At 65.5% G+C, this 23953-nt stretch overlaps 2 protein-coding genes across 5 annotated transcripts in view; one reads left to right on the forward strand and one right to left on the reverse strand.

Moving 5' to 3' along the window:
* Positions 1-1495: 1495 nt before the first annotated feature.
* On the reverse strand, positions 1496-17317 carry PPRC1 (PPARG related coactivator 1). Of its 3 annotated transcripts, XM_067300136.1 has the most exons (14): positions 17180-17317; positions 11949-12092; positions 11501-11656; positions 10872-10991; positions 7469-10226; positions 6987-7040; positions 6510-6570; positions 5936-6003; positions 4938-5730; positions 3529-3708; positions 3186-3249; positions 2794-2915; positions 2494-2645; positions 1496-1816 (listed from the first exon to the last, which is right to left on the reverse strand). In XM_067300136.1, the coding sequence occupies exons 1-14, from the start codon at positions 17315-17317 to the stop codon at positions 1713-1715; spliced, it is 4914 nt and encodes a 1637-aa protein (XP_067156237.1). In that variant the 3' UTR covers positions 1496-1712. The 3 variants fall into 3 exon arrangements, with proteins under 3 accessions (XP_067156237.1, XP_067156236.1, XP_067156235.1); XM_067300135.1 differs by lacking the exon at positions 17180-17317 and having other exon boundaries at positions 11501-11653; positions 11949-12666; XM_067300134.1 differs by lacking the exon at positions 17180-17317 and having other exon boundaries at positions 11949-12666.
* Positions 17318-22837: 5520 nt separating this feature from the next.
* Positions 22838-23953, forward strand: part of LDB1 (LIM domain binding 1) — a 28492-nt gene continuing 27376 nt past the window's right edge. For both annotated transcript variants that reach the window (XM_067300137.1, XM_067300138.1), the window contains exon 1: positions 22838-22939. In XM_067300137.1, the coding sequence (XP_067156238.1) occupies positions 22915-22939 (25 nt within the window). In that variant the 5' untranslated portion in view covers positions 22838-22914. The remainder of the gene's footprint in view (positions 22940-23953) is intronic.

Raw genomic sequence — 23953 nt, forward strand, 5'->3', positions numbered from 1 at the left:
GGTGGGAGCTCGCCCCAGGGCCTCACCCCACCGGCAGCCCCACTGCTGAGCCTGGGGCACCATGGGGGCCCTCCCCGGGCTGAGCTACGAAATGGCTCAAATCATTTGGCACACGGACGGGAGCAGGGGCATCTCCCCACGAGGGGGAGCAGGCAGGGTCTGCAGCCAAGTCCTGCGTGGGCTCCGGCCAGCACGCTAATCCCTGCTCCGCAAAACTGCGGCTCAATCCCCCCCCCCCCCCCAAACAGCCTCAGAGGCCTGAACATGACACACGGGGGATCACCAGCGCCGGCAAGGCTGAACGCCCCCGCCACATCGCAGCCTGCACCCAACGGCCACCCCAGCCTGGCTCGCGGAGGAGTGCAGTGCTGTGAGGAGCACCCAGCCCCTGCCCTCCGCAGGGCCCAGCCCAGAGGCTGCAGGCTCCAGCCAGGCAGCGCTGCACCCTGCCCAAGCCTCTCTCACTGTCCCAAAGCCAGGGTGCTCAGTGCCACCGCGGGGTCCCCAGCCAGTGCTGCTGGCTCAGCCCTGCTCCAGTGCTGAGAATCGCAGGACTTGTCCCAGCACAGGAACAGCCTGCAGCAGGGCTGGCCTGGTCTCCGGCTGCGAGCACAAGAGCCAGGTGCAGGGCCCAGGGCGGCCTGGACAGGTATCCTGCATCCCTTCCCTGCTGCTGCCCCTCTTTCCCCCGCCACACACCATCCCGCTGTGCTCTGAGAGCTGCTCCCTGGGGGTCGCAGATATCTGCGACCAGTTTGCAGTCACACCAGTGCCTCTCCCTCAGCCAGAGATCGGACACGTGAGACCCCTCTCCCTCTGGCAAGCTGGAGCGAGACCAGCTAGCAGGTCCAAAGGGGGACGGACAGACACTGTCACTGCACACACCGCCCTTGGAGGGCAGGCGACCCCCCAGCCATGCTCCCACCACAGCAAAGGGCTCGGGACCCCCGAACCCCATCCCTGCACCGGGAGGCAGCTGCGGATGAGGATCTTGCACTGCCCCTCCGTGGCCACCACGGGAGCTACACGTGGCCTCAAAACAGCGGGAGGCTGAAGATCCAGCCAGCTGCCGCGGTGCTGGGGTGCTGAGCCCTGCGCGCTAGCGCGCTGGGGAGGCACAGGCCAGCCAGCGAGCCCGAGCACCCAGCGGCGCCCGAGAGATCGTGTCGGAGGGGGCTGAGCTGCCTGGCCTGGAAGGGGCGTTCACCCAAACCAGGCCCTTCGGGGGTGGCGTAGACAGCTCGGAGAGCCACCGTGACCCCAAGTCCTTCCCTGCATTCCCCAGAAAGCTCATTCCCAAGGACCATAGCGCACCCGACCAGCCTCTGCCCCCACTCCCCAACCGGCTCTACCCTCTCTCCGGGGCCACAGTGAGCAGAGCAGCCCGGGCACAGCCACGCTGCCCTGGGGCCCCGAGGGGCACGGCCTGAGCACACGCGCCTGGGAAAGCGGGCACGCGCGAAGGAGGGACACAAGGCAGCGCTGGTGTTTGGGCATCCACATTTATTACAGGGCTGCGGCAGGCCTGGGGCTGCCGCTCGCCTGGGCCCCTCCAGTCAAAGGGAAGTGACCCGTCCTCTTTAAATATTGGTTATAAAACAAATTTCTTTTTTTCCTTTTTCTTTTTCTTAAAAACCCATCTCTCTCCGTACTTTTTTTGTCTTTTATATTTCAGTATAAAAGCAGGGGCGGGCGCTCCGCCTTGCCTGCCGCTACCTCCGTAGGCTGCGCTGTGCCTGCCGCAGCAGCGTGTCGAAGTCCAGGGAGTCGAACTTACTTTTGACGGGGGCTGGGTCGAAATCCTCCCGGTTTGAGTCTGGAAGACACGAGGGGAGGCTGCCTTGAGCCTTGGGGAGACTGGCACGCTTCCGGCAGTCACTGCAGTGACTCCTTCCCATCTTGCTTTGCATGCCAAGCTCCAGGGTGAGAGCTGGCCTGGCCTCCGTCACAGACCACAGCAGCGCTGGAGGGACGGGGCCCTGGAGACCCGTCTAACCTCCCTTTGGGGCAGGACTAACCCCCCAGCCCTAGATGTGGCCAAGCCCAGCCAGGCCTGGCTGCCCCCAAGGACCTCCCAGGCTGCAGGTCTGGGGCTGATCCCCTTTTGCGCCGCATCCCCAGCCCACCCTTCGCCTCTCCTTGCAGGGCTCTGCCCACTCCAGCAGGCCCCTGGGACCCTCTCCAGCTTCTCCACCTTCCTAGTGGGTCCCAAACTGGACACAGCATCCAGGGCAGCTTCCCAGGTGCTGCGCAGAGGGGATAACCATCCTCGACCCACTGGCTGCACAGCTCAACTGCCCTGGCCCCACAGCCTCATTCACCTCTCCTGGGAGGCAGCATGGTAACAGCAAGCCAGCACAGACAACCAGGATGGACATGGCCCAGATGCCTTCAACCCCTCGCCCTGTGCATCCGGGAAGGAGCCAGGGGCTGCAGGAAAGAGGTGGGGATCCAGAGTGGCCCCCCCCCAGCTTGGGGGCTGCTGCGACTCACCCAGGTCGGCATAGTTCCTCCTGCAGAACTGCCGGCGGCCGCCGAAGCACAGGTCGAACGGCTGCTCATCCGGGCGCCGCAGCTTGTGCCCGCTCTCGATGGCAGCGAAGGCCTCCTCAGCATAGCGGTAGGTGACAAAGCCATAGTTGTCCCTGGAACCAGACAAGGAAGGAGATCAGCAACACCACAGTACATTCGTCACCTGTTGGCCTGCACCATCCATCCCCTTGAGGGATGGGAAATGGGGCAAGAGGAGCCATCTCTGGGAAAGGGGCTGCTCCACATCCCCACAGCTCTTACCCCTCGGAGCGGAAGTGCAGGGTGCACTCCTCGATGTCCCCAAACACGGAGAAGCGGTGCCGCAGCTCCGACCGCGTCATCCTGCTGGGGATCTTGCCAATGAACACAACTCGCCGCTCCTCCTGTGGGCAGGGATGCACAGTCCCTGTGAGCTGGGACGGGGGAACCCCAGCTAGGTAGGCCCAAGGACTTGCTGCCTCCAAGCCCTCCTGCTGAACAGGTCCACCTGCACAGAATACCCTCCTCCCCATCGCCACCCGTCACATTGTGTCTTGGCCAGGCCTCCCAGCAATGCTGGCTGCAAGGCCGCACCCCACGGCTCTCTGAAGTGATGGAGTGGCTAGGGAGCCCCAGTTCCCCACTCCCAGCCCCACAGCCCGCCCAGCACTCACTATTGCACGTTCCTTCTGGAGGATCCTCTGCCTTTGGTAGTGGTCCTGCGCGTCGTAACTGTATCTGGCAGGGCAGAAAGCAGACACATGAGCTGCAGGGTCACGGGGGATGCTGAAGGCAGCACACCCTGCCTAGAGCCCCGTCCCTGGCTCCTGTGGCCAAGCAGTGTGGGCCCAGGCTGGCATCACAGCTATCCCAGGGCCTGACAGGGCCAGCACACTGGGGAGATGCACAGGGAGTATGCCCACCCCTGCCTGGGACAGGGGAGACCAGGAGAAGGTTCAGAGGGAGCTCACATCCCTGCAGAGGAGCCCAGCACAGGGCAGGGGGGACCACACTCACCTTCTCCGCCTGTTACTCCTCCTGCGGGGAGAGGGGGAGCGGGACCGGGACTGGCTGCGGGATGTGGACCTAGACGAGTAGGAGGATGTTGATGACGAGGATGAGGACCTGTCCTGGGATCTGCCACATGACCCACAGCTGGAGCGGGAGGAGGAGCTGTGGGAGCATCTTGAGTGGTACCTGGAGGAAGGAGACACTCAGCTCAGCACCAAGCCCTCCCTGCACCCAGCACCATGAGGCTCCAAGGAAAAGAGAGACCTCCATCCTCCCACGGCCCTGGGGTACCCAGCATCACCACTCAAACAGGGCTCCCCAGGCTCCCCAGGGTGAACAGAGCTATGGAAACGTCTGCCTGAGTTTGATGGGGGCAGCAACAGCAGCACAGATACGTTGCTCCCCTTGGCTATAAACGCTGCAGCCCAAAGGGCTGCAGCTCACAGCAGGCACAGCCTCCAAAGAGCAAGAAATAGGCCTGGGGAAACTGTCTGGCCCACAGGCATGGCCTGAGGGGGCAGAGCTGGTGAGGGCTCCCTCACTGCCTCTTCCTGGATATCAGCCAGTTTCAGAGATGCCCCGGGTTGCTGGGTGTGAAGGGCTTGTCCAACCAAGGCCCCTCCACCACAGGTTGATAGGGGCAGAGGAGAAGAGGGCGAGTATGTAGTGATATGGCCCAGAAATGTGCAGCTCAGGGATGTGCCATATCAGGCTTGGTTTTCCAGCAAGTGCAGCTCGACCTGTGCTGGGAAACTGGGAGAGGGACGCTGCTGCTGGCTGGAGGCTGTGCAGCTTGCTCCGAGAGGGACTTCAGTCCTGCTGCCCTTAAGCTTTGCCTGACCCTGCCAGAGGAGCTCTTGCAGGCAGGAGGCAGCGGGCGCAGAAGCCGAGCTCTGTCCTGGTCTATCCCATGCCCCTCAGTGCAGTCAGACACACTTATGCTCTCCGTTAACTTGGCTCTTGAGTGCAGGGCAGATGTGACAGCTTCAGTGTTATTCTCATCCCCACCAGCACCTGCTTGTCCTCAGCCTGCAGGACCCCTGACCCTGTGTTCCCCTTTGGGAGCTCAACACAGCAGCTGGGCTTGCTTCTCCCTGAAGAAGCTGGCCCTGCTCCCCATAACCCCACGCCAGGAAGGCTGCACTTCCTCCTCTGATATCCAGCAAGGCCACAGGGGGTCAATTTTGAAGCACAGGAAGCCCTGGCAGGGTGTCACACCAGTTCCCCCAGTCTACACTGCTTGCTGTGAGCCAAGACTCACTTCAGATGGACCACACGGGGGGAAAAAAGGTGTGGCCACCATGAAGCAGGTCTGTAAAATGGTGTCTGGGCACCCTCCCCAAATGCTCTGATCACAACACAGCTGTGCAAGACCCAGCAATGCCCAAAGAGCGCATGGACGTTCCACCACCTACCTTCTCCACCGCTTGGGTGGTGGGGAGAATGACCTTGACCGGGATCGGGAAGATGAGGATGACGATGAAGATGAGGACTCGCTAGCTCCATCTGAACTGGAGCTGAAAGAGCGGCTGGCACGGCTCCTGCCAGCCCGCCAGCTGCCGGCAGAGGGGCTGGGCGAGTCCCGGGGTCTCCGGTAGCAGCGCAGGGACCTCTTGGCAGCAGCACGGCCAGGTTGGGCACTGGGAGTCCGCATCTCCTGGTCCCGACAGGGGGATGCGGCTGGAGACAGCAGCACTGAGGTGGGAGGGCTGCTGCACCTGGCGATGGCCTTGCTGGGGACGCTAGTCCGATAATCCAGGGAGGCTAGGCAGGCCTTCCCCAGGAGCTCCTGGCTGGGCCCCACAGCGGTGGTGGGGGCTGGCGGGGTGGGCTTGGGCTGGTCCAGCGTCCGTTTGGTTAAGGAGGAGATGGGTTTGATAGTGATGTCCCGGTGGTGTTTGACGTTCCAGCGGGAGCCGCTCTCGGCAGGGGGCTGCGTGCCGGCGCTGCTCTCCGGCCACACCGTACCCGGGATGCAGTAGTCATGGTCTCCCGAGCACACATGGCTGGGGGCTGAGCCAGCGGGGGCAGGCGCCGGGCTCTTCCCCTGGAGCTTGCTCTGGGGCAGCTGTTTGGCTTTCATGAGCTTGGCGGTCTTCTGGGTCCCTTCCTGGGGCGCGGACCCGGGCGATTTGGTCTTGGCCAGCAGTGAGACAGCAGGCAACGGCTTCCAGAGCTGGTGGGGAGGCGTTGCTGGTGGGGTGAGGCCTGTGGGAGCAGGGGGCTTTCAGGAGTGGAGCCAGGCGAAGCAGAGATGGGAGCAGCCGCTCACTGCAACCCCCTGGCCAGGACTTCCACCCCAGATCCTCTCAAGCCCTGGAGGCCCCTCCAGCAAACCCCAGTCCAGTGACGGTCCCTGCCAAGACACCGCTGGCTCCCCTGCCACAGCCCCCACCTCGCTCCCGGGCATTACCTGCCACATTGGCCAGCTCAGAGGCCTGAAGGCTGTCTGGGAGCTTCCTGTCCTGCTGGTTCTCGCATCTGAGAACAGGAAAAGAGCTTTATCATAAGCAGCAGCCAAAGCCCTGCCCCTGCCTGTGCGCTGCAGGCATGGGGGCAGGCTTGTGGGGTCCCCCAACGCCAGCTGTGGCACTGCTGCAGGACCCAGGGCATGGAGGTGGTCTCGGGACACTCAGCACATGCCCAAGCTGCCCCGGGCTGGAGCTGGATAGCCCCAACCTGCTCATCATCACCTTCCCCGAACTCTGCCATAGCCCCCTTACTGCCAGCTCTGGCCCCCAGCCCAGCAAGGAGCTGTAGCTCAGACCAGCTTCAGCTCAGTCCCTCCCAGGCCAGCAGATGGAGGCCCCAGGGCAGTTCAGACCCCTGCCAGGACCCAGAGCTGTCCCACACTGCTGCTGAACGCAGGGCTCAGCCTCTCAGTGCCGCCCCAGAGGCCCCTCTGCAGGGCTCCAGGCCTGGACACCAGCTGCACAGACATCTGGAGGGCGATGTCGAGCCAGGAGCGCAGAGATCTCCGCACTCACCCAGAGCTTGCCACCAGCTGTCTGTCCTCGGGGGGCTGCACGGGAGCCTCTTCCTTCTTGGCTGCAAAGACAGCACATATGAGAGGGTGACGGGAGGCCGTGACTGGAGGGCAGGGGGAGGAGACCCTGCACATGGGCATGCACAGACCACTCCAGGCACAGCGAGGGAGATGCTTCACAGCACCCCAAGCCAGCTCCTGAAGGGAGCTGCTGGGCATCCCCTTTCTTCCCAGGCTCTTCGTCACCCCCTCGGCTGCCCCAGAGATCTCCAGCCACTTCCACAGGGCAGGAGGGAGATGAAGGCAGAGCACAGAAATGCCCCCAGCATGAGGCACCCAGGCAGGGTAACACCAGCCCACAAAGCCACCCTGCTCCCATCCCGTTGCACAGCCGAGGCTGGCAGGGAGCACAGGCATCCTGGGGATGCTGGCACAGCACAGAGGGAATCCCGCAGGGGACGGCACGCCGCATCCGCACCTTCAGACTTCTCAAACTGCTCCAGCAGGCTGGACAGGTCAGTGGCTTCGATGCCTGGGCCGGGAAGAGAACATGGCAAGTCAGGTCAGCCAGCATCCTCCTGACACCGAGGGGACATGCAGCACTGAGACAGACCAGCCCCACACTACCCCACGCCAGCCTGCCCTGGTGAGAAGCAGCCACAACACCCTCAGCAGGAGCTCTGCTCTGCACCTCCGGCAGCAGGGACAAGATTGCCTGGCCCAGCAGCCCCAGGAAAGACCAGTCAGAGTGTAAAAAGCCCAAACGATCAACCCACAGGAGGCGACATCCCAGCACAGCACTGGGAAGAGACTGTCAAGCGCACAGGGCAACCCCACAGGCACAACTTTGCCAGGAACATTGGCTAAAACCAGTCCTGCTACCCACAGCTCCCTGGAGCACCACAGCCTCGCTGGCTGGGGATGCTCTGCCCAGCACCTTGCCCTCCTGCTCCCGCTCACCGATCTCACTGATGAAGGCTTGCACGATGTCCTTGCTGCTGTCGCTGGGCTGCACCAGGCTGATGAGCGGCTGATGTCTCCAGGGCTGCGCGGGAGGTGCCCTGGCACGCAGGCTGCTCTCTCGCCCTGCTTTTAGTGCTGCTGCTGTGGCCTGGGAGATGGTCTTGTGGCTGGGGGGCTCCTGCTGGGCAGCTGCCTTGGTCTCCAGTAGGGCCTTCTCTGCTGCCCCCTTGCCTGGCCCTGCAGCCTCCTCCGTGGGGCGGGTGACAGGAGACTCCCCACCGGGGACAGCAGCAGGGGACACCTCAGTAGGGCTAGAGATGACGGCTGGGGGGGCCTTCGTGAGCTGGGTGGAGGCCGGAGCTGGGGGCTCCTCCAGGGGCTGGGTAGAGGCAGCTGTGGGGGCTGCCGCCTGCTGGGCCGGAGCCGCAGGAGGGACCCTGCTGGGGTGGGTAGGGGCCACCAGGGGCTGGGCAGGACCTGGAGGGGCCTTGGGCAGGGGGGTCTCCCCCGCCAGCCGAGCCTGCCTCCTGGGGTCAGACACCCTGCTGGCGGCCGGCCTGGCCTGAGCGGCCGTCTCGCCGGCGGGAGCCGCAGGCGGCTGCGTCGGGAAGGCAGGCGGCTCCGGGCAGCCCAGCGCGGGGGCCGGGGGAGGCTGCCCGTGCAAGAGCGCTGCACTGGGGTGGCTGCCAGCCGGGAAGGCAGCGGCTGCAGCACTCTGCAGGGCGGCTCCAGGGTCTCCATATGCCAGGGGAGGCACCGGAGGTGGCAGCGGGATTCCCGGCCAGTAGGATGGCGGGGCCCACCCTACCGGGGCATAGGGGGTGCCGGGGCCAAAGGGAGGCGGGGGCGGCATGGCAGGAGGCGGCCAGGCCATGGCCGGAGGCGGGAGGCCAGGCACCATGTGAAAAGCACCGGGTGAGCCGGCGTTGGGCGGCGGGGGCAAACCATGGCAGCCCACAGGCTGCGGGCCGAAGCAGGGCCAGGAAGGCACTGATGGGTAAAGGGCGTAAGCACCGGCAGAGGCTGGCGGCACCCCCGCGGGGGCCGCCCCCGCAGCTGGGGGCACGTTTGGTGCGACAAAAGGCATCGGTGTTGCGGAGGGCAGCGGAGCAGCCGGGGGTGCCGGAGCTGGAGCCGAAGTGGCGGGAGCTTTGCTGGCAGGAGAAGAGACAGCAACAGGGCTGGAGGGTTTCTCCGGGCTCCTCTGGGCGCTGGCTGTCTCAGTGGCCAGGCGCGTGGGCGATACCAGGCAGGGGATCTCTGCCAGCTCAGTCGGTGGCTCTGGGATGCTGGGCCACTTGCTGGCCACCTGCTTCTCGCTGTCCCTCCTGCTGCCCGGGCCGGGCTGGCGGTGCAGCATGCGCATGCGGTACTCCCGCAGGCTCAGGGCCTTGGGCTTGGCTTCCTTGGGCAGGCCCTCGCCCAGCTCTGCTGCCTGCAGGCTCTGGGGGGGCTCCATCCCCACACCCTGCTCCCCGCTGGGGAGCGGAGAGGCAGCCTCTGAGCTCCTGCTATCTTGACTGACAGGCAGCTGTGCGTCCCCCTTGGCCTCATCCTGCTCAGCTGGGCTGGACTGCACCACTGCCAGCAACTCCTCCGTGCTTGGCACGGTCTTCTCCAAAAGCACCATGGTCTCAGTCTTCTCCACAGCCAGCACCACACTCACTGCTTCTTGCTCTGGCTCCTTCTGAGGCTCCAGGTGCTCTTTTTTAGGTAGGGAGGACCCCGCTGTGCTTCGGGGTCTGCCCCGGGGCCGTGGGGCCGGGTCGGCACGCAGCTCCATCTGTCCCTCCTTCCTGGCTCGTTCCAGCTGCTTGGCGAGGAAGTCCGAGACCTGGACGGAGGGTCGTGCTGCCCGGCGCTGGCTGGCAGGCAGCTGGCCCAGGGCCTGAGGCCGCGCGGAGCCGGCCGAGCGGAGCCGGTGGGCCACGCAGTCCCTGCCTGGCCTGGCCTGCTCACTTTGGGCTTCCTCCGTTTTCTTTTTCCGACTCTTCCTTGCTCTCTCGCGTCCGCGGCCCTTCTCAGAGCCCTTGCGCTTCCCACTGGCCAGGGCCTCCGTGCTGCACTGGGAGCTGCTCTCTGGGCAACAGGCTCCAGGTGCTGTTGTCTTGGGTGGGGACTTGCTCTCCGGGGTTGTGCAGGAAGGTTCCTTCTCAAGTGGCCTCTTCCCCTCCTCCTCCAACTTGTTTTCCTGGGCAGGGGCTCCCTGCAGCCCCTTGTGATCCTCCAGAATTGACTCCTCGGCACCCACCTCTGCTCCCAGGAGCTGTGGTTCCAGGTCAGGGAAGCTAGGGGCCAACGGCTGCAGGACCACAGGGATCTCCACGCTCTCCCCCTCACCAGGCACAATTTCCAACAAGACGGGACCATTCAGGAGCTCCTTGGCCACGGGCTCACTCTCGGGGTCCAGGCACACAGTGAAGGTGGGCAGGCAGTAGGGGTGCATGGACTTCACCAGCTCGCTCAGGGACACGTCACCTGTGTTGATGATACAGGGGTCTTCACGCTCCTCCAGTGCCGCTCTGGCCCCACTCACACAAAACTCTGCAGCCTCTATATGGCTGTGTCGCTCTGGGCCCAAAGCAGCCTCCTCCTCCTCTTCCTCCCCATCGCTGCGCTGCGGCAGGGGCTGCTCTCGGGCCCAGCGCCAGCCCACCTTCCTCTCTACCCTTGGGGTGCTGCAGACTTGCTTCTTTGGTAGCGCTGGGTCCTCGAGGCTGTGAGCAGCACGGTCCCAAACCAGGTCTGTGTCGGCCTGGGAAAGGGAACCAGAGCCACTGTCAGCTCCTTGAACCAGCCGGGCTTTCACCTGAGGTGTCCCAGGCACAGGAAAAAGTGGGTCTGCCGCAAGTCTGCAGCAAGACCCCTGGCAGATAAAAACCTGGAGCACATGTCCCACCCTCACAATGACATGTTACAGAGCTGGACACCCTCCGCCCCACGGGGGTGTCTGCAGCATCCGCAGTCCTGCACTGCCCCTCTGCAAGGGCGCTTCCCTCCTCCCACTCCAGCCAGGGCCGGCTTTGCCCTGCAGGCATCACATCTGGGAGAGGATGTTTGCACCGGGTACGAGGGCAGGCAGGGGCCTGCAGAGCCCAGGGAGCAGATCGTGGCGCGCACGTAACGTAACGCGTGGGGGAGAGCGAAGGAGCAATCACAGAGTCACCTCCTTCTGCACCACTCCCAACACAGCCATGCCACAGGCAGCGGCCATTCCACACGCGCGCTGACACGTGAGCGCAGACTGCGCTGTGCAGCTGCTCTGAAACCAGGGCAGCGCTGCAAAAGCAAGTCCTACCCCGACTGTGTCTCCCACAGAGCCGGGGGGCAGCAGCAGGGACACAGTTACCCAGCACCACCCCGACACTGGCTGCTTCAGCATCCACTGCTCAGGTCTCACCTTCCCGACCACAGAGACACTGCTGCTGCTGCTGCTCAGAGGCCTGAGACCCTTGGGCTGCTCCAGGGCAGGGCTCTCGCGCTCAAGGGATGGCCGGGATAAGCTGAGAAACTTCTGAAACTGGTGAGAAAATGGACAGAGCATGAGGCAGCAGAATACAAAGATCCTTTGCAATTCCTGCAGCAGTTTCTGCCTCTCCCCAGAGCTCTGCTACCCGACAGGGATGGGACAGACCATACCTCAGCCCTGCAGTGGCCTGGCATTTCCACCTGGGAGCAAAAACCTGCCATGCACACTCCCAATTCATCACACAGAGATGGACACACTGCTTTGCTAAGCTTCCAGCATATTTCTTGCTCTGCACCGAATCGCAGGGAAAAGGCACAGCCCCCTGAGCTTGCACGGAAGTCCCTGGGGCATCCAGAGCTGGCTCAGCCCTTCTCACATGCTGCCAGACAGCACTCAGCAGCCACAGAGACTGCCCTAAAGCACTGGGGACTAGCGCTGTGCTCCCTCAGGGCAGGTCCATGCCAGGAAGGGGCTTGGCATTGCCATGTTTGGGCATCTTCCCATGCATTTGGGGGTTGGGACTGGCTTTCCCCCAGAGCAGGGAGAACTCTGCAACTCACTGAGGGATTCTCCCGCTCCCGAGGCGAGGTCAGCAGCTCCGCGTCCATGATGGTGTCGAAGGGGGACAAGGTCTCATCATCCGTGCTGTCCAGGATCTCCGTGATGGCAGTCAGCAGGGACAGCTCATTCTGCGCATCCAGGCAGGCCTTGTTCTGCTGAAGGAGAAGGCCCAGTCACAGAGCGGCAGGGCACAGCAACGGGACGCAGCCCACAGGGGAAGCTGCCACCCCCCACCCATGCCAAAAGCAGCTGCAGCAGTAACCTGAACCAGCCCAGGTCACCGTTTCTTGCATGCGCTGCCGGTACTGCTGCGAGCTTGCTGGGAAGCCCTCCTCAGGCCACAGCATGCCCAAGGCTGGCAGGGGAACCCGTGTCCCTGTTTGCTGTGACAGCAGGGTGCCCTCTGCGAGCTGGGGTCCCCCAGGGCTGCATGCATGGACCTCCTACCTCGCTGAGGGAGAGGTCCTCGATGATGGAGATCACAGAGGAGTCAAGGTAGTTCTGCATCGTCCCCAGGATCTCTTCAGCCTCCAAGATGGTTTCTGCATCCAGTGATGTTAAGTTCAAGTCGTCCTCCTCAAGGGAGAAGCACTGGCAAGCAGCAGGGGGAACCGGGTAAACGCTTTGCAAACCATCACCATGGGCTCCCATCACTGCCAGCCCTCTCCAGCTGCCGGAGCCCGCTGCAATCTCCATGAGGCCCATGGGAGGCTGCATGCTCCCCGCAGCACACATGGACATCCCACAGGTTTGTGCTCTGCCAGAGCTGTGTCGTGAACAGCAGCTGGACACACAGCAACAACCCCAGCACCTCCAAACCCTCCTCCAAACGTGCAGAGGGGGGTGGTCAGGGATGCAGCCAAGCTGCAGGTCAGAAGGCAGCACACAGGACCTTTCTTCCTTGCTTTTTGGGAGAGGTCTGGACCAGTCCACCACACTGCACAAAGCCCTACACAGTACAATGCCACTTTCGATCCCCACTTCTGAGACCCTTTCAATTACCACAGATGCCACCAGACCAAAAATTCACACCTCATGCACTCAGAAGTAATGGGATTGGTAAAGATGATTTAATAAAACTCCAGAAATTCCCAGGATCTGTGTGATACTGTGCTTCTCTCACACATGATGGGGAAGGGAGAAGCAGGCTTCTCTCCCACACCCCATGGACTGTCACATGCTCCTCTGACTCCAGCTGTTGGCTCTTTAGATAAGCCCGAAATGCTACAAAATTTATAACAAATGTGCAGGACTCAGCAACAGGGATGTACCTGACTGTCATTGCCAGTCCTTAACCAGAATCTCTGCTATAAGCCTCATTGCCTGTGCTCGTGATTCAGGACCAAAACAGCTCTGTTGCCACCTTTTCCTCAGCTTCCTAGTCCCCTGTCCTCTCCAGACCCCTCGGCCAGCTTCAGGGACATTTGGGTAATGCCCGATAACTTCGGAAGGAGGCAGCGAGGTCTTGGCACCGCACCCCGCCGTGCGGCACAGGCTGATGCTGTAGCGGCGCTGCCAGGCAAAGCCCCGCGAGCGGACAGGGCAGCGGTGGGCGAGATGCCCGGCGAGGGCAGGGACTGGAGGCCGACCTGCCCGAGCAGGGCCGCAAGGACGTGCACCCTCTGCTATCGCAGCCTCAGCCAGAGGCAAAGACGCGGAGCGGCCGTGTCGCCGGCACGAGACAGCGTTCAAGTTCCTGTTTGCAGATGGGCTTATGCAGAGATAACGCGGCCAGGGAAGATAACAGGACCAAGGACGGAGCCCTGGGAGAGCTCGCCTCCCTCCCAAAGCTGCAAAGGGAGCAGACAGCGAGCCTTCCTCCCCCCAAAACAGCACAGGGGAAAACCCAGCCAAACCCCAGGCCGGGGGAGCCCAGTCCCCTTCCCGGGGATCAGACCCCTCACGAGATCCAGGGCTGTCCCCAGCACCTAACCCCCGGCGCACCGGTGTCAAGGTCGCACAGCAGCCTGTGCGCGTGGTGCAGTGCACCTGTGTTTTACACAAAGTCAAGACTCCCGCAGCGATGCAGTTCTGCCCTGTATCCACCTGGCCCAGCCTGCCCTGGTGACGAACTCTCGGCTCTATTTTTAGGTCCCTAGAAGCCCGATGCTCAGCTCACTTCAGCTTTACATCAAAAGCTTCAGCCATTTCTTTTTCTAGAGCTGGAAGCCTCTGTTCTTCCATTGCCCCTCCACGGTGAGCAGCCCCAGGTCAGTTCTTCGTGAATGTTTTTGGGAAACCAACGAGCACCAGACGTCTGTGCAGTCCCGTTATCACGCACGGATACAGCACCCCTGACGAGCAACAGTTTGCAGCCGCTCGGAGCTTGGTGGGAGGCACGGAAGCCCGGACTCCCTATTCCAGGGCTCTCCATCGCGAAGCAGAGCCCGATGCCATGCAGGGGCTGCTCTGGTGATACGGGGGCATCGCTGCGCCCCACGTGCAGACAGCGCCAGGCCGGTCAGACCCCATGGAAGGGCTCAGGCTCCCCTCCCAAGCAGAACAGGCTGCAGAGCAGTTTTACTGCTTGCTGCCTCCAGTCTCCTCCCTTGGCCGGAGCCGGCTCCCCTTCCGAGCCAGATGCAGAGAGCCCTGCTGGCAGTCATCTACAGCGCAGACTGGATGCGATTCCCGGCAAGCCCTCCTGGAGATACCAGGAGCCATCAGAGGAGCCGGGAAGCACATTAACACTCACACACCCTGTGCTGCCAAACGCCGTCATGCAGCTTTGAGTCAGCAGCAGCCGACAGACAGACGCGTCCTGTCGGCCAGCGGAGCCACCCAGCCGGGCAGGAGGTCCGTCACGGAGCAGCGGCTGGCCGAGGGATGCGCAGCCCGTGCCTCCGGCTCAGCCTCGCTGCTGACCGCGTGGGGGTCCGGGGGACGCCCCGGGCTTCACATTAGCGGGGCCACGCCGCTCTGCTCCTGCCCGTCTCGCGGCAGCGCTGCACGCCTGTGCGGGCTGGCTCGCCCTAAGGCGGCGTCTAATAAGAGGTTTCCAGCTGTGACCTGCGCTGGACATTTGGAGGGAAGTGAAATCCTCCCACTCAAAGAGCCTTTTCCTGCGGCTCCAGGCCGCAGCCTCGCAGGGAGGGAGGGCGATCTCCCAAGCCCTCCTCGACTCTTTTGACTCAGCGTCTTGCAACAAGGAGTCCCACAGCTGTGAGTCACCAGCGAACAAGACTCCGTTCCCCCAGGACTCCCTTTGATCCACCTGGGGCTGGGCACCTCGCTGAGTTCTCGGTGCTTGCGCGTCAGGGGCGGGGGTACAAACCAGCTGAGCCTGCTCCCTTCATCCCTCCCTCCCTGGGCTCTCCCAGCTGCCGGAGACCCTGCTGCATCCCCTGCTCTCTTCTAACTCAGAGCAGCAGCCCTCCGAGCCCTTGCAGCTCCCTGTGTTTGCTTTACACTCAGCAGTGCAGCAGCCACAAGGCCACACACCATGGGTCAAGGGGACACTCAAGGACAGGCTTGGGCTCATGCCATGCTGTGCCCGAGCAGCCAGCACTGCAGGGGCACCCAGGACAGGCAGATGTGGGGCATCACCAGTGGGGAATGGGGAATTCCAGCAGCTCCAGCGCTCCCCACTGCGAGCTTTGGGCACATCAGGAACTGGCATTTAAACCAGCAGCTTGAAATAAGAGGACCCGGAGAGCGGACACCAGCCTCCTCCTGCTGCAGCTCTCCCCACAGCCATTCCCCCTTCCCCAAAACGGTCCCTGTTGGCATTTTAAACGCAGAGCCAGGCAGATGCTCCAAGAAGCTTCACTTACATAGAGTTTCTGCCCTGAAAAACCCCATCCACCAGTTCAGATGGACCCAAAGCCCACAGCAGGGGAGCTCGCCTTGGGAGCCAAGGAGAGCTGAGCACACCAGCAGCAGAGCCCAGCCTCCTGTGGACGGGCACCAGCCTCCCTCATCCCCAGCACCGGGCAAGGCCATGACACCCAGCTGAAGTCAAGCAGTGGGTTTAAGCCCCTTCTCTGCACTCGCTGCTCTGGCCCGCCAGCAGCAAAAGCAAGGCCTCCGCTGGCCCATGCTTCCCGGTGCTCCTTGAGGCGCGGGGAAGTGCAAGCGGACTTGTGCGAGGGCCCGCGTGGCCCGCAGGAGCTCCCCACCAAGCCGTGCAAAGTCCTCCTTCGTGCTGCCAGCGCACGCCACGTGCGCCCTGCATGCCGGCTTATGCTCCAAGCGGAGGGCAGTTCCACTCCGCGCCACCTCACGGCGTTCAGGTTTCGCCTCGGGCGTCCAGGCAAGCTGCGGCAGAAAGCTGGCCAGGCAAGGGCACAGGGCTGCCGCCCTGCCAGGGTGGGGGACAAGCCTGGAAGTGGCGGGGCTCCACCCGGGCAGGCCGGGGACTGCTCCGGCGTGGCACGGCGGCTGGGAAGAGGATGCTCCGTAGAGATTCCTCAGCTGCTTTTGGGCAGTGTCACGCACAAACACACCTGCCTTCCCCGCCACACACTTGCAGACAGCTCTGCCGACACTAGAGAGGGGCCAAAGGCTCGGCATCCTCTGCGCAGGCTTGGGAGGGTCTTCCTGCCGCATCGCTAACTCAGCACCACCAAAGCAACCTGCTGCCCAGGCAGGGGCACCCTGTGCAGCCCAGGCTCCCAGTACGAACTCCAGGGCTGCCTCGCAACTGCGGAGCAAACGGCTTAACCAAACGCACCCCTGAGCCGTGGAGGTGATAACACGCAGGAAACAACAGGTGTCTTTCCAGCACCACGGTGAACTGAAAGAGGCAGAAACGTGAGGCTTCCCAAAGTCTCCATCAATGCAAAGAGCGAGTGACCTCTGGTCCCATCCAGAGATGCTCCAGAGACCACATGCACACTCCCCATCCACACAGCAACAGCCTCGGGACCGAAACCCAGCGCCAAGTGCCTCAGCTCCGCAGCCCCATTGCCCCTCCATCTCCCACATGGTCCCAACCGGAGTCGGTGAGACCGTGTGAGGGGACGGACACGGTGCACGGGGGGCAGCAAGGGGGACCTGACCCATCACAGCTCAGACCTGCAGCAGCCCCAGGCGCCTCACCAGCAGCTCCTGCTGCCGCTGCCAGCCTCTCCAGCAGCGCGAAGCACGGACAGGTGCCGTGGCCGTGCCACGGGCACGCCGGGCCCTGCGCGGGGGGCGCGGGGAGACCCTCAGGATAAGGGCGCGAGCAGTCGGAGCGGCTCCAGGCCGGCGGCCTCGGCTCCGCGCAGAACAACCCGCTCGCCGCCCCGCGGGCCCGGCCCAGCCTCGCCGGGGCTCTGCCACCGCCGCTGCCCGGGGGGGGCCGCAGCGGCGGCGGGCCGCCCTCCCGCCAGGCACCCGCCGCTCTCCAGACCGGGGAGGCGGCCGGAGCCGAGGGGCGCCCCGGCCGCTGCCCCCGCAGAGCCGCTGCCGCCGGCGGCGAGACCCCCGCGCCCGCGGACTTGGGGCGGGAGCCGCCGCCCGCCGCCCCCCCGAGCGGCCGGGGGCACCGGGCGCCGCGGCCCCGGGGCACGGGCAGGGCTCCGGCGCCGGGGCAGCGCGGAGCGGGGCGGCCCCGCGCCGGCCGCGGCTCGGGCAGGACGCGGCGCGGCGGCCCGGTCCCGGCACACGTGGTGCCGCCGCCGCGGGAGCCGCCCCGGCCTCCACGTGTCACGGCGCGGCCCGCCGCCCGGCCGCCCGCCGCCGCCGCCGCCTACCTGCAGGGGGCTGCCGGCGCCGAGGGGCGGCTCGGCCGCGGCGCCGCCGCCCGCCAGGCTCCGCGGGGCGGCCCCGACCCCGGCGACGCCGCCGGCCCCGGCCCCGGCCGCCGCCGCTCCGCCCCACAGCGCCGCCATCTTGGCGCCTCCGCTCCCAGCGCGGCCACTGCCGGGCGCGCCACGTGACCGCGGCCCGCCCCGCACTACAGCTCCCGGCAGGCGCCGCGCCGCGCGGGGCACGCCGGGAGCACACCCCTTCGCCGCCGGCGCGCCGTGCCGCGGACCCGGGCTTCCCCCCCCGGGGCGGGCCTTCGCCCCCGGGGCGGGGATTCGCCCGGCGTCTGCCGGGCAGGCAGCGAGCACCTCAGGGCCGCCGGCGCGCAGGCCCTGGGCAGCGCGGCGGGCAGCGGGTGCAGGTGTGGGAAGGGGCCATCTTATGGGCGGACGGCCATCTTGAGGGCGGGCGGGCGTCTCGGCCTCGCCGCCATCTTTGTTGGGGGCGAGGCGCGGCGGGCGGCACCGCCCTGCGGCGCGCGGTGGGCGGGGCGGCGCGGACGTCACTGGCGGGAAGCGCCCAATCGGGGCGGGGCTGCGCCGCGTTTTCCCGCGGCGAGCGGGGTCCGCCCGGTGCCTCCCACGTGGGCGGCGGCGCGGCGGCCTCGGCCCGCTCCTGCCGCGGTCCCGGCTCGGTCCCGAGCTCCCGTTTTCCCCGCCGCTGCCCCTTGGCTGCCGTGCTCTCGGCCCCTGTGCTCCCCGGTGGCTCCGGCTGGGCGGTGTCACGCCGGGGCTGGGCGGCGATGGGCACCGGGAGCGAGGCGGCCTCCTGCTGCCCGCCGGGGCCCGGGCGGTGCTCGCAGCCCCCTGCCCCGACGGGCACGGCTCTCGGCTGCGAGCGGCGGGGAGGAGTTTGTGCAGGGCCTGGCCGCCAGCATCCTTCAGGGTCTGCACGGCATTTTACCTGCAGCGCCGCGTGGGCGGGTTACGGCTCTGCGGTGAGATGCTGTGTGTGCCGGCCAAAATGGCTCGGCCTGGTTGTCAGCCCCTGGGACCAGCTTCTAGCTGGGCTCTGCTGGGGCCAGGTGTGTGTCCCCAAAGAACAGTGGATGGAGTATCTGGTGCTCCTTGAGCTGTCCTGAAGCCCCCAGGTAGCTGCTGGGCGCAGCCTCCGAGTGGGACTGGGTGGGTACCAAGTTACAACCTTGTGTTTGGGCTCGGACCCTCAGGAGATGTCCACAACGGGCCACGGGTGCCTTGGTCACATTGCGCTGCTCCCAGTGCACAGCTCTCTAATGCCAGGGAGTGGGGACATGAGGCACCGCCTCCAAGGATGGGGCAGCGATGTGGCGAGTCTCAGCAGCCCCAGCAGCGTGCTCGCTCCCCGCCTGCCTGGGCCGCGCTCAGCCAGGTCTCTGCACACGCTAAGGGCAAAGGGGAGAATTGCCCTGGCCTCTGCATCTGCCCCGGGGGCACAGATCTGCCCAGGTTTCCTTGGGGGATTCACCAGACAGAGCTGCTTTACTCGGTCTCGTCCGCCTGGTCCCAGAGCTGGGGCACGTCTGACGGGCGCAGCCTCGTTCTGCTGCCCTCGTTCTTTCCACCCCTGCCACGGGGGACTTGCGAGCGCTCGTCCCACGTCACCTCCCGCCTCGCGCCGCCTGCTCCTCCCTAGCAACAGGCTTACGTCTAAGGGAGCTGCTCCCCTCTTCCTCCTCCTCCAGCGAAGCCTTCCCCGCCTTGCCCGCAGCACCTTCCAAGCCCGTCACTGACACCTGTGCCCTGCCAAAACGCCTGCTAACCTAATTAATGTCCTCTTGACCATCAGGCCCTGCCCTCTGGATACTTTTCTTGGTTGCTCAGAAAACCCTGTTCCCTGCCCCGCCGAGGCTTGCCCTGGTCTCTCCTCCTTTCATCCTCTCCTACAGACGTTTAATGCTGCCCCTCACCTTTCCCCGAGCTTGGATGCAGTGCAGACACTGCAAAGCAGCCCCTCTGCGGCTCCCTGCCGTCCTTCCCCAGCAAGAGAGCCGCCCCTGCCCCGGCGCCCACCCGTCTCTCCGGAGCAGAGCGAGGCCACGGCAGATGTCCTCTTCCAGCTACTTGGCAATGCCTCCAGTGGGAGATGCTACCGCAGCAGGGACCTCTGGTCCTGGGAGCTTGGTGGGGCGGCTCAGTCCTCCTCCTCCAGCGCCACAGACCTGCTGATGTGGACATGTTGCATTTGGAGCCCTGCACCTCTCTTCCTACTGCTCTGAACCCTCCTCGCCCTCGGCGTCATCTCCCGGGGACAAGCCAGGATGCGCGGCGGCTCGTCTCAGTACGCTGCCCCTACGCATGGCAGGACGCCACATCCTTGCAAGGCCGATCCCCCACACAGTGAGGCCCCCTGACGAGGGTCCTGCCCCAGGCACGAGCCTCACGGATGGGGGCTATGTCCCCATGCAAGGGCACGCGGGGGCCCTGGGGCATGACCAGAGCGAGTCCCCATGTGCAGGTACCTTCCTCCCCTGGTACAACCCATTGCATGGGGCTCTCCTGGCACTGGGACAGTGCTAGGGGCTCCTGCTACTTGTCTTGCTCACGCAAGGGAAAACAACCAAGTAGCAGAAAGGAAAAAGCCTGTGCTGCTTCCCAGCTCCACAGCTCCCCTCCATCCATGCCCCGGGATGCTCTCCCTGGCCAGGTACAGCCTGTCTTGAGCAGCCTGCAAATAACCCTTCGAGGCGCTACTGGAAAAGCAGGCGATGGATGCCAGGGGTGGCAGGGGGCTGTTTCAGCACTGGGGGGCCCAGCAGAGCAGGGAGCTCAGGCCTGCACCCAGCAGGCAGTGGCAGGAGGTGGAGGGGAGGGTGGTAGTAGCTGCCCAGTCCCATCCAGGCTCAGGGTGTGCAGCATCCAGAGCCGACAGCTTGTTTGGGGTTAACGGGAATGCCTGCAAAGGAGAGCTTAAAGCCATGTGATGTTTAAAGGCAACTCAGTGAAGAGGAATGCGAATCCCACCCGTACAGGAGCAGATGGGCTGCCGTCAGCAGTTTGAGCGGGGAGAGGGGGCCCAGGATCCCACGTGCAGTTTGCTTTGCCAGTGCTGCTGCCCCCACCCTGGTGCCAGGGCCACATCCTTTGCAGGGCAGCACAGGGACAGCATCTGCCCTCGCAGAGGGGGCCGCTGGGGCCACGCCAGGCTCTGCCCCCACAGCTGCAGTCTGGCAGGCCAGGGGTTGCTCCCTGGGCTCCCTGGGGTGCGTGGGGCAGGTTGTGAAGCTGGGCCTGGGTGCTGGGGTCTGGCTGTGGGGCTTCAGTCTCAGGAGGTGGCTGGACAGGGCCCAGGACACCTGGGTTCTGCTGGGGTGACCTGGGCTCTTGGTGGCACATGACTCCATCCTGGAAGGGGGTTTGGCTGTGGCCCGGAGCAGTGGGAGCCCCACTGAGACACCCGCTGGAAATGAGACCTGGAGAAGCCACCTGAGCAGGAGGGAGGAGGCTCATGCTGGAAAGCCGGGGGACAACCCGAGGCACCTTGTCCCTGCACAGCGTGGGACACAGTGCAGTGGGGCTGATGTGGGTCAGATGCTCGCCAGCTCAGCCTGCCCAACGCCCTGGGCTGGATGCAGCTAGAGAGCACATCCTGAAACGGGCACAACCAGCAGGAATGAGCTGGGCCAGCCAGCGAGAGAGAGAGGGTGGCTGGTAGGAGAGGTGACACAGTCAGGGGGATGAGGTCTCTGAGCATGGCCAGGAGAGGACAAAGGTGCTGGCAGGGAGCTGGCCCAAGCCACCAGGGAGTGACAGCTCTCAGCATCCCGGCACGTGTCCCCTCGGAGGTGTGTGGCCTGCTACATGTCCCCACGAGGCACCGCTGCCAGGGCAGCAGGCCACAGGGGGATCTGAGCAGCTTCCCAGCCTCCCGGCTCACGTGGCCCCTGCCGCCCCCGCAAAGGGCAGCAGCGGGTGCAGCAAGCACCAGCCACGACCTCCCCAGCACATGCAACACGCTGCTGCAAACCCTCTTCCTTCCTGCCTCCCCCCTCTGTGGCTTCCCAGCCCCTTGCCTCCCACTCACCCACCGCCAGCCTCCCCCTGGCTGCCTCCTCCCAGCCCCACGGGCCCGAGTCCCCAGGGCCGGCAGCCCCACGGTGCCCCAGAGCTGTAGTCCAGCTGCGGCGTCCTCGTACCAGGAGGCGAGGAGAGCAGCGTCTGGAAAGGGGTTTGCGCTCCCTACCACCTCCCAGCCTTGCTCTGGGCACCCCGCTACCGCTGCTGACGCAGCCAGCGAGCCTGGGCTGGGCAGGGGCAGGCAGCGCTGAGCACTGGCGCGGTTATCACGGCCACAGGGATGACAGTGTCTTCCCGAGGGCCTGGAGCCGCAGCGCTCACTTCCCCCGGGAAGGCGCACAGAGAGAGCTCAGCCCCACACCTTTGGGGAAGGGCAGCCTGGGCCAGGAGGCTTTCGGCTGCAGCGAGGGAGCCCCACAAGTAGGCAGGCTGGGCTCGCAGGCAAGTGAGGATGAGCGGAAAGCGGGAGCTCTGCAGTATCTGCATGGCTCTGGGCGCAGGGTGGGTCCATCACACCCTGCCGGTGAGCCCTGAGCCCTCTGCTCTGCTCCTGCCCCATCGGTTGCCTCCTTGCTCCCCTTGAGGCATCCAGGCAGGAGAGGTGCTGAGCTCTCCCAGGGCAGGAGAAGAGCTTGGAGGAGATGCTCAGCCCAACACGGCTCTGTGGGGAGCCCCAAGGAGAGGTGTGAACCCTGGTGTCCCCCAGCGGGATCACGAGAACTCGGTACCCATGATGCTGGGAGAGTTTGGCTTTGGATGTCCTTGGGCGTCAAGGCACAGAGAGACCTTCAGGCGTCGCCGGCTGCCCTGAGCTGGTGTCAGCAATGCCTGGCTGAACGGGAACCTTATTTTAAGCGTGCACCGGGGTGGGCAAGCAGTCAAAGCGGTCCCCTCGGTGCGCTGAAGCAGCGCATTGCAGGAGGCACCGGAGCCTGGCTGCTCTCCCCAGCGGTGAGACGCAAAGGCCCCGGGACCCTCCTAAAGGCCCGAGGGAGCCTTGCTCTCTCCTCCGCTCCAGCTGGGACTGCAGGATCCGGCTTCGCGCCTCTCGCCCCGGGCCTGGGGCGAAGCTCCCTGCGGTGGAGGGGACAGCACACCGCGGGGTTTGGTCTCTGCCGCCCCGGCGCCCTGCACCGCGGCACCGCGGCCCCCGCCGCACGCGGGCCCCCCCGGGGCCTTCCCGCAGCAGCAGCGGGCCCGACATGGCGGCGCCCACCCGCCTCTCGCGGGCGACGCGGGGGGGGGGGAAGGAGGGAGGGGGGGGGGAGGCAGGGCGCGTGCGCGGCTGGGCGGGCGCGCGCACGCACGCACGCACGCACGCGCGGTGGGGGCGGAGGGGGGCGCGCTCGGGAGGGGGGCGCACGCGCAGACGCGCCCCCGCCCGCCCGCCCGCCCGCCCGCCGGCGCAGCCGCCCCCGCGCGCTGCCCGCTCGCCCCGCCGCCGCGGCGGCCCCCGCCCGCGCCGCCCCGCCCCGCCCCGCGCCGCCGCCGCCGCCGCCGCCGCCGCCGCCGCCGCCGCGCCGCCGCGCCGGTGCCCGCGCGCCTGCCCCTGGCCGTGCCCGCGCCCGCGCCCGCGCGGGGCCGCCCGCCCGCCCGCCGCGCCGGAGCCCGCGGCGCGCCGCCCATGCGAGACCCCGCGGCCCGGGCAGCGCGCAGCGTCCCCCGGCCGGGCCAGGCATGTGAAGATGTCAGTGGGCTGTGCATGCCCTGGTGAGTGCGCGTCGGGGGGCCGGGGGCCGGCGGGGGGGCCGGTTGTGGGGCTGGGAGCCTGCAGCGTGGGGGCCGGGGGCCGGTTGTGGGGCTGGGACCTTGCGGCGTGGGTGCTGCGGTCCGGTTGTGGGGCTGGGACCTTGCAGCGTGGATGCTGGGGTCCGGTTGTGGGGCTGGGACCTTGCGGCGTGGGTGCTGGTGTCCGGTTGTGGGGCTGGGACCTTGCAGCATGGGTGCTGCGGTCCAGTTGTGGGGCTGGGACCTTGCAGCGTGGGTGCTGGGGTCCGGTTATGGGGCTGGGACCTTGCAGCGTGGGTGCTGGGGTCCGGTTATGGGGCTGGGACCTTGCAGCGTGGGTGCTGGGGTCCAGTTGTGGGGCTGGGACCTTGCAGCATGGGTGCTGGTGTCTGGTTATGGGGCTGGGACTGTATGGCATAGGTGCTGTTGTCCAGCTGTGGGGCTGGGACCTTGCAGTGTGGGTGCTGGGCTCTAACTGTGGGGTGGGATCCTGCAGCATGGGTGCTGGTGTTGGTTTATGGGACTGGGACCTTGCAGCGTGGGTGCTGGGGTCCAGCTGTGGGGTTGGAACCCTGCGGCATGGGTGCTGGTGTCTGGTTATGGGACTGGGACTGTATGGCATAGGTGCTGGTGTCCAGCTATGGGGCTGGGACCCTGAAGCATGGGCACTGGGGTCCAGTTATGGTGCTTGGACCCTATGGTATGGTAACTTGAGCGCAGTTATGGAGCTGAGACGTTATGGCAAAGGCACTGGGGTCAGGCCATGGTGCTGAGACCCTGTGGCAGGTGTGCTGGGGCCTGGCTATGGTGCTGAGACCCTATAGCATGGGTGCTGGGGTCCAGCTGTGGGACTGGAACTGCATGACATGGGTGCTGGGGTCTGACCGTGCAGCTGGGACCTTGCAGCATGGGCGCTGGGGTCCAGCTGTGGGACTGGAACTGCATGACATGGGTGCTGGGGTCTGGCCGTGCAGCTTGGACCTTGCAGCATGGGTG

This window comes from Apteryx mantelli, chromosome 7 (assembly GCF_036417845.1).
Source record: "Apteryx mantelli isolate bAptMan1 chromosome 7, bAptMan1.hap1, whole genome shotgun sequence".
In the NCBI taxonomy this organism is placed as follows: domain Eukaryota; kingdom Metazoa; phylum Chordata; class Aves; order Apterygiformes; family Apterygidae; genus Apteryx; species Apteryx mantelli.

Excerpts from the sequence above, each read along its gene's own strand:
- PPRC1 (XM_067300134.1), bottom strand. The coding sequence starts at position 12,242 with ATGTCCATGTGTGCTGCGGGGAGCATGCAGCCTCCCATGGGCCTCATG. Across the intron at positions 10,227-10,871 it reads GTGTCTCTGTGGTCGGGAAG|GCCGACACAGACCTGGTTTG; the intron begins GTGAGACCTGAG and ends TCCCTTTCCCAG. Across the intron at positions 2,916-3,185 it reads TCCAGAAGGAACGTGCAATA|GAGGAGCGGCGAGTTGTGTT; the intron begins GTGAGTGCTGGG and ends CCCTGCCCACAG.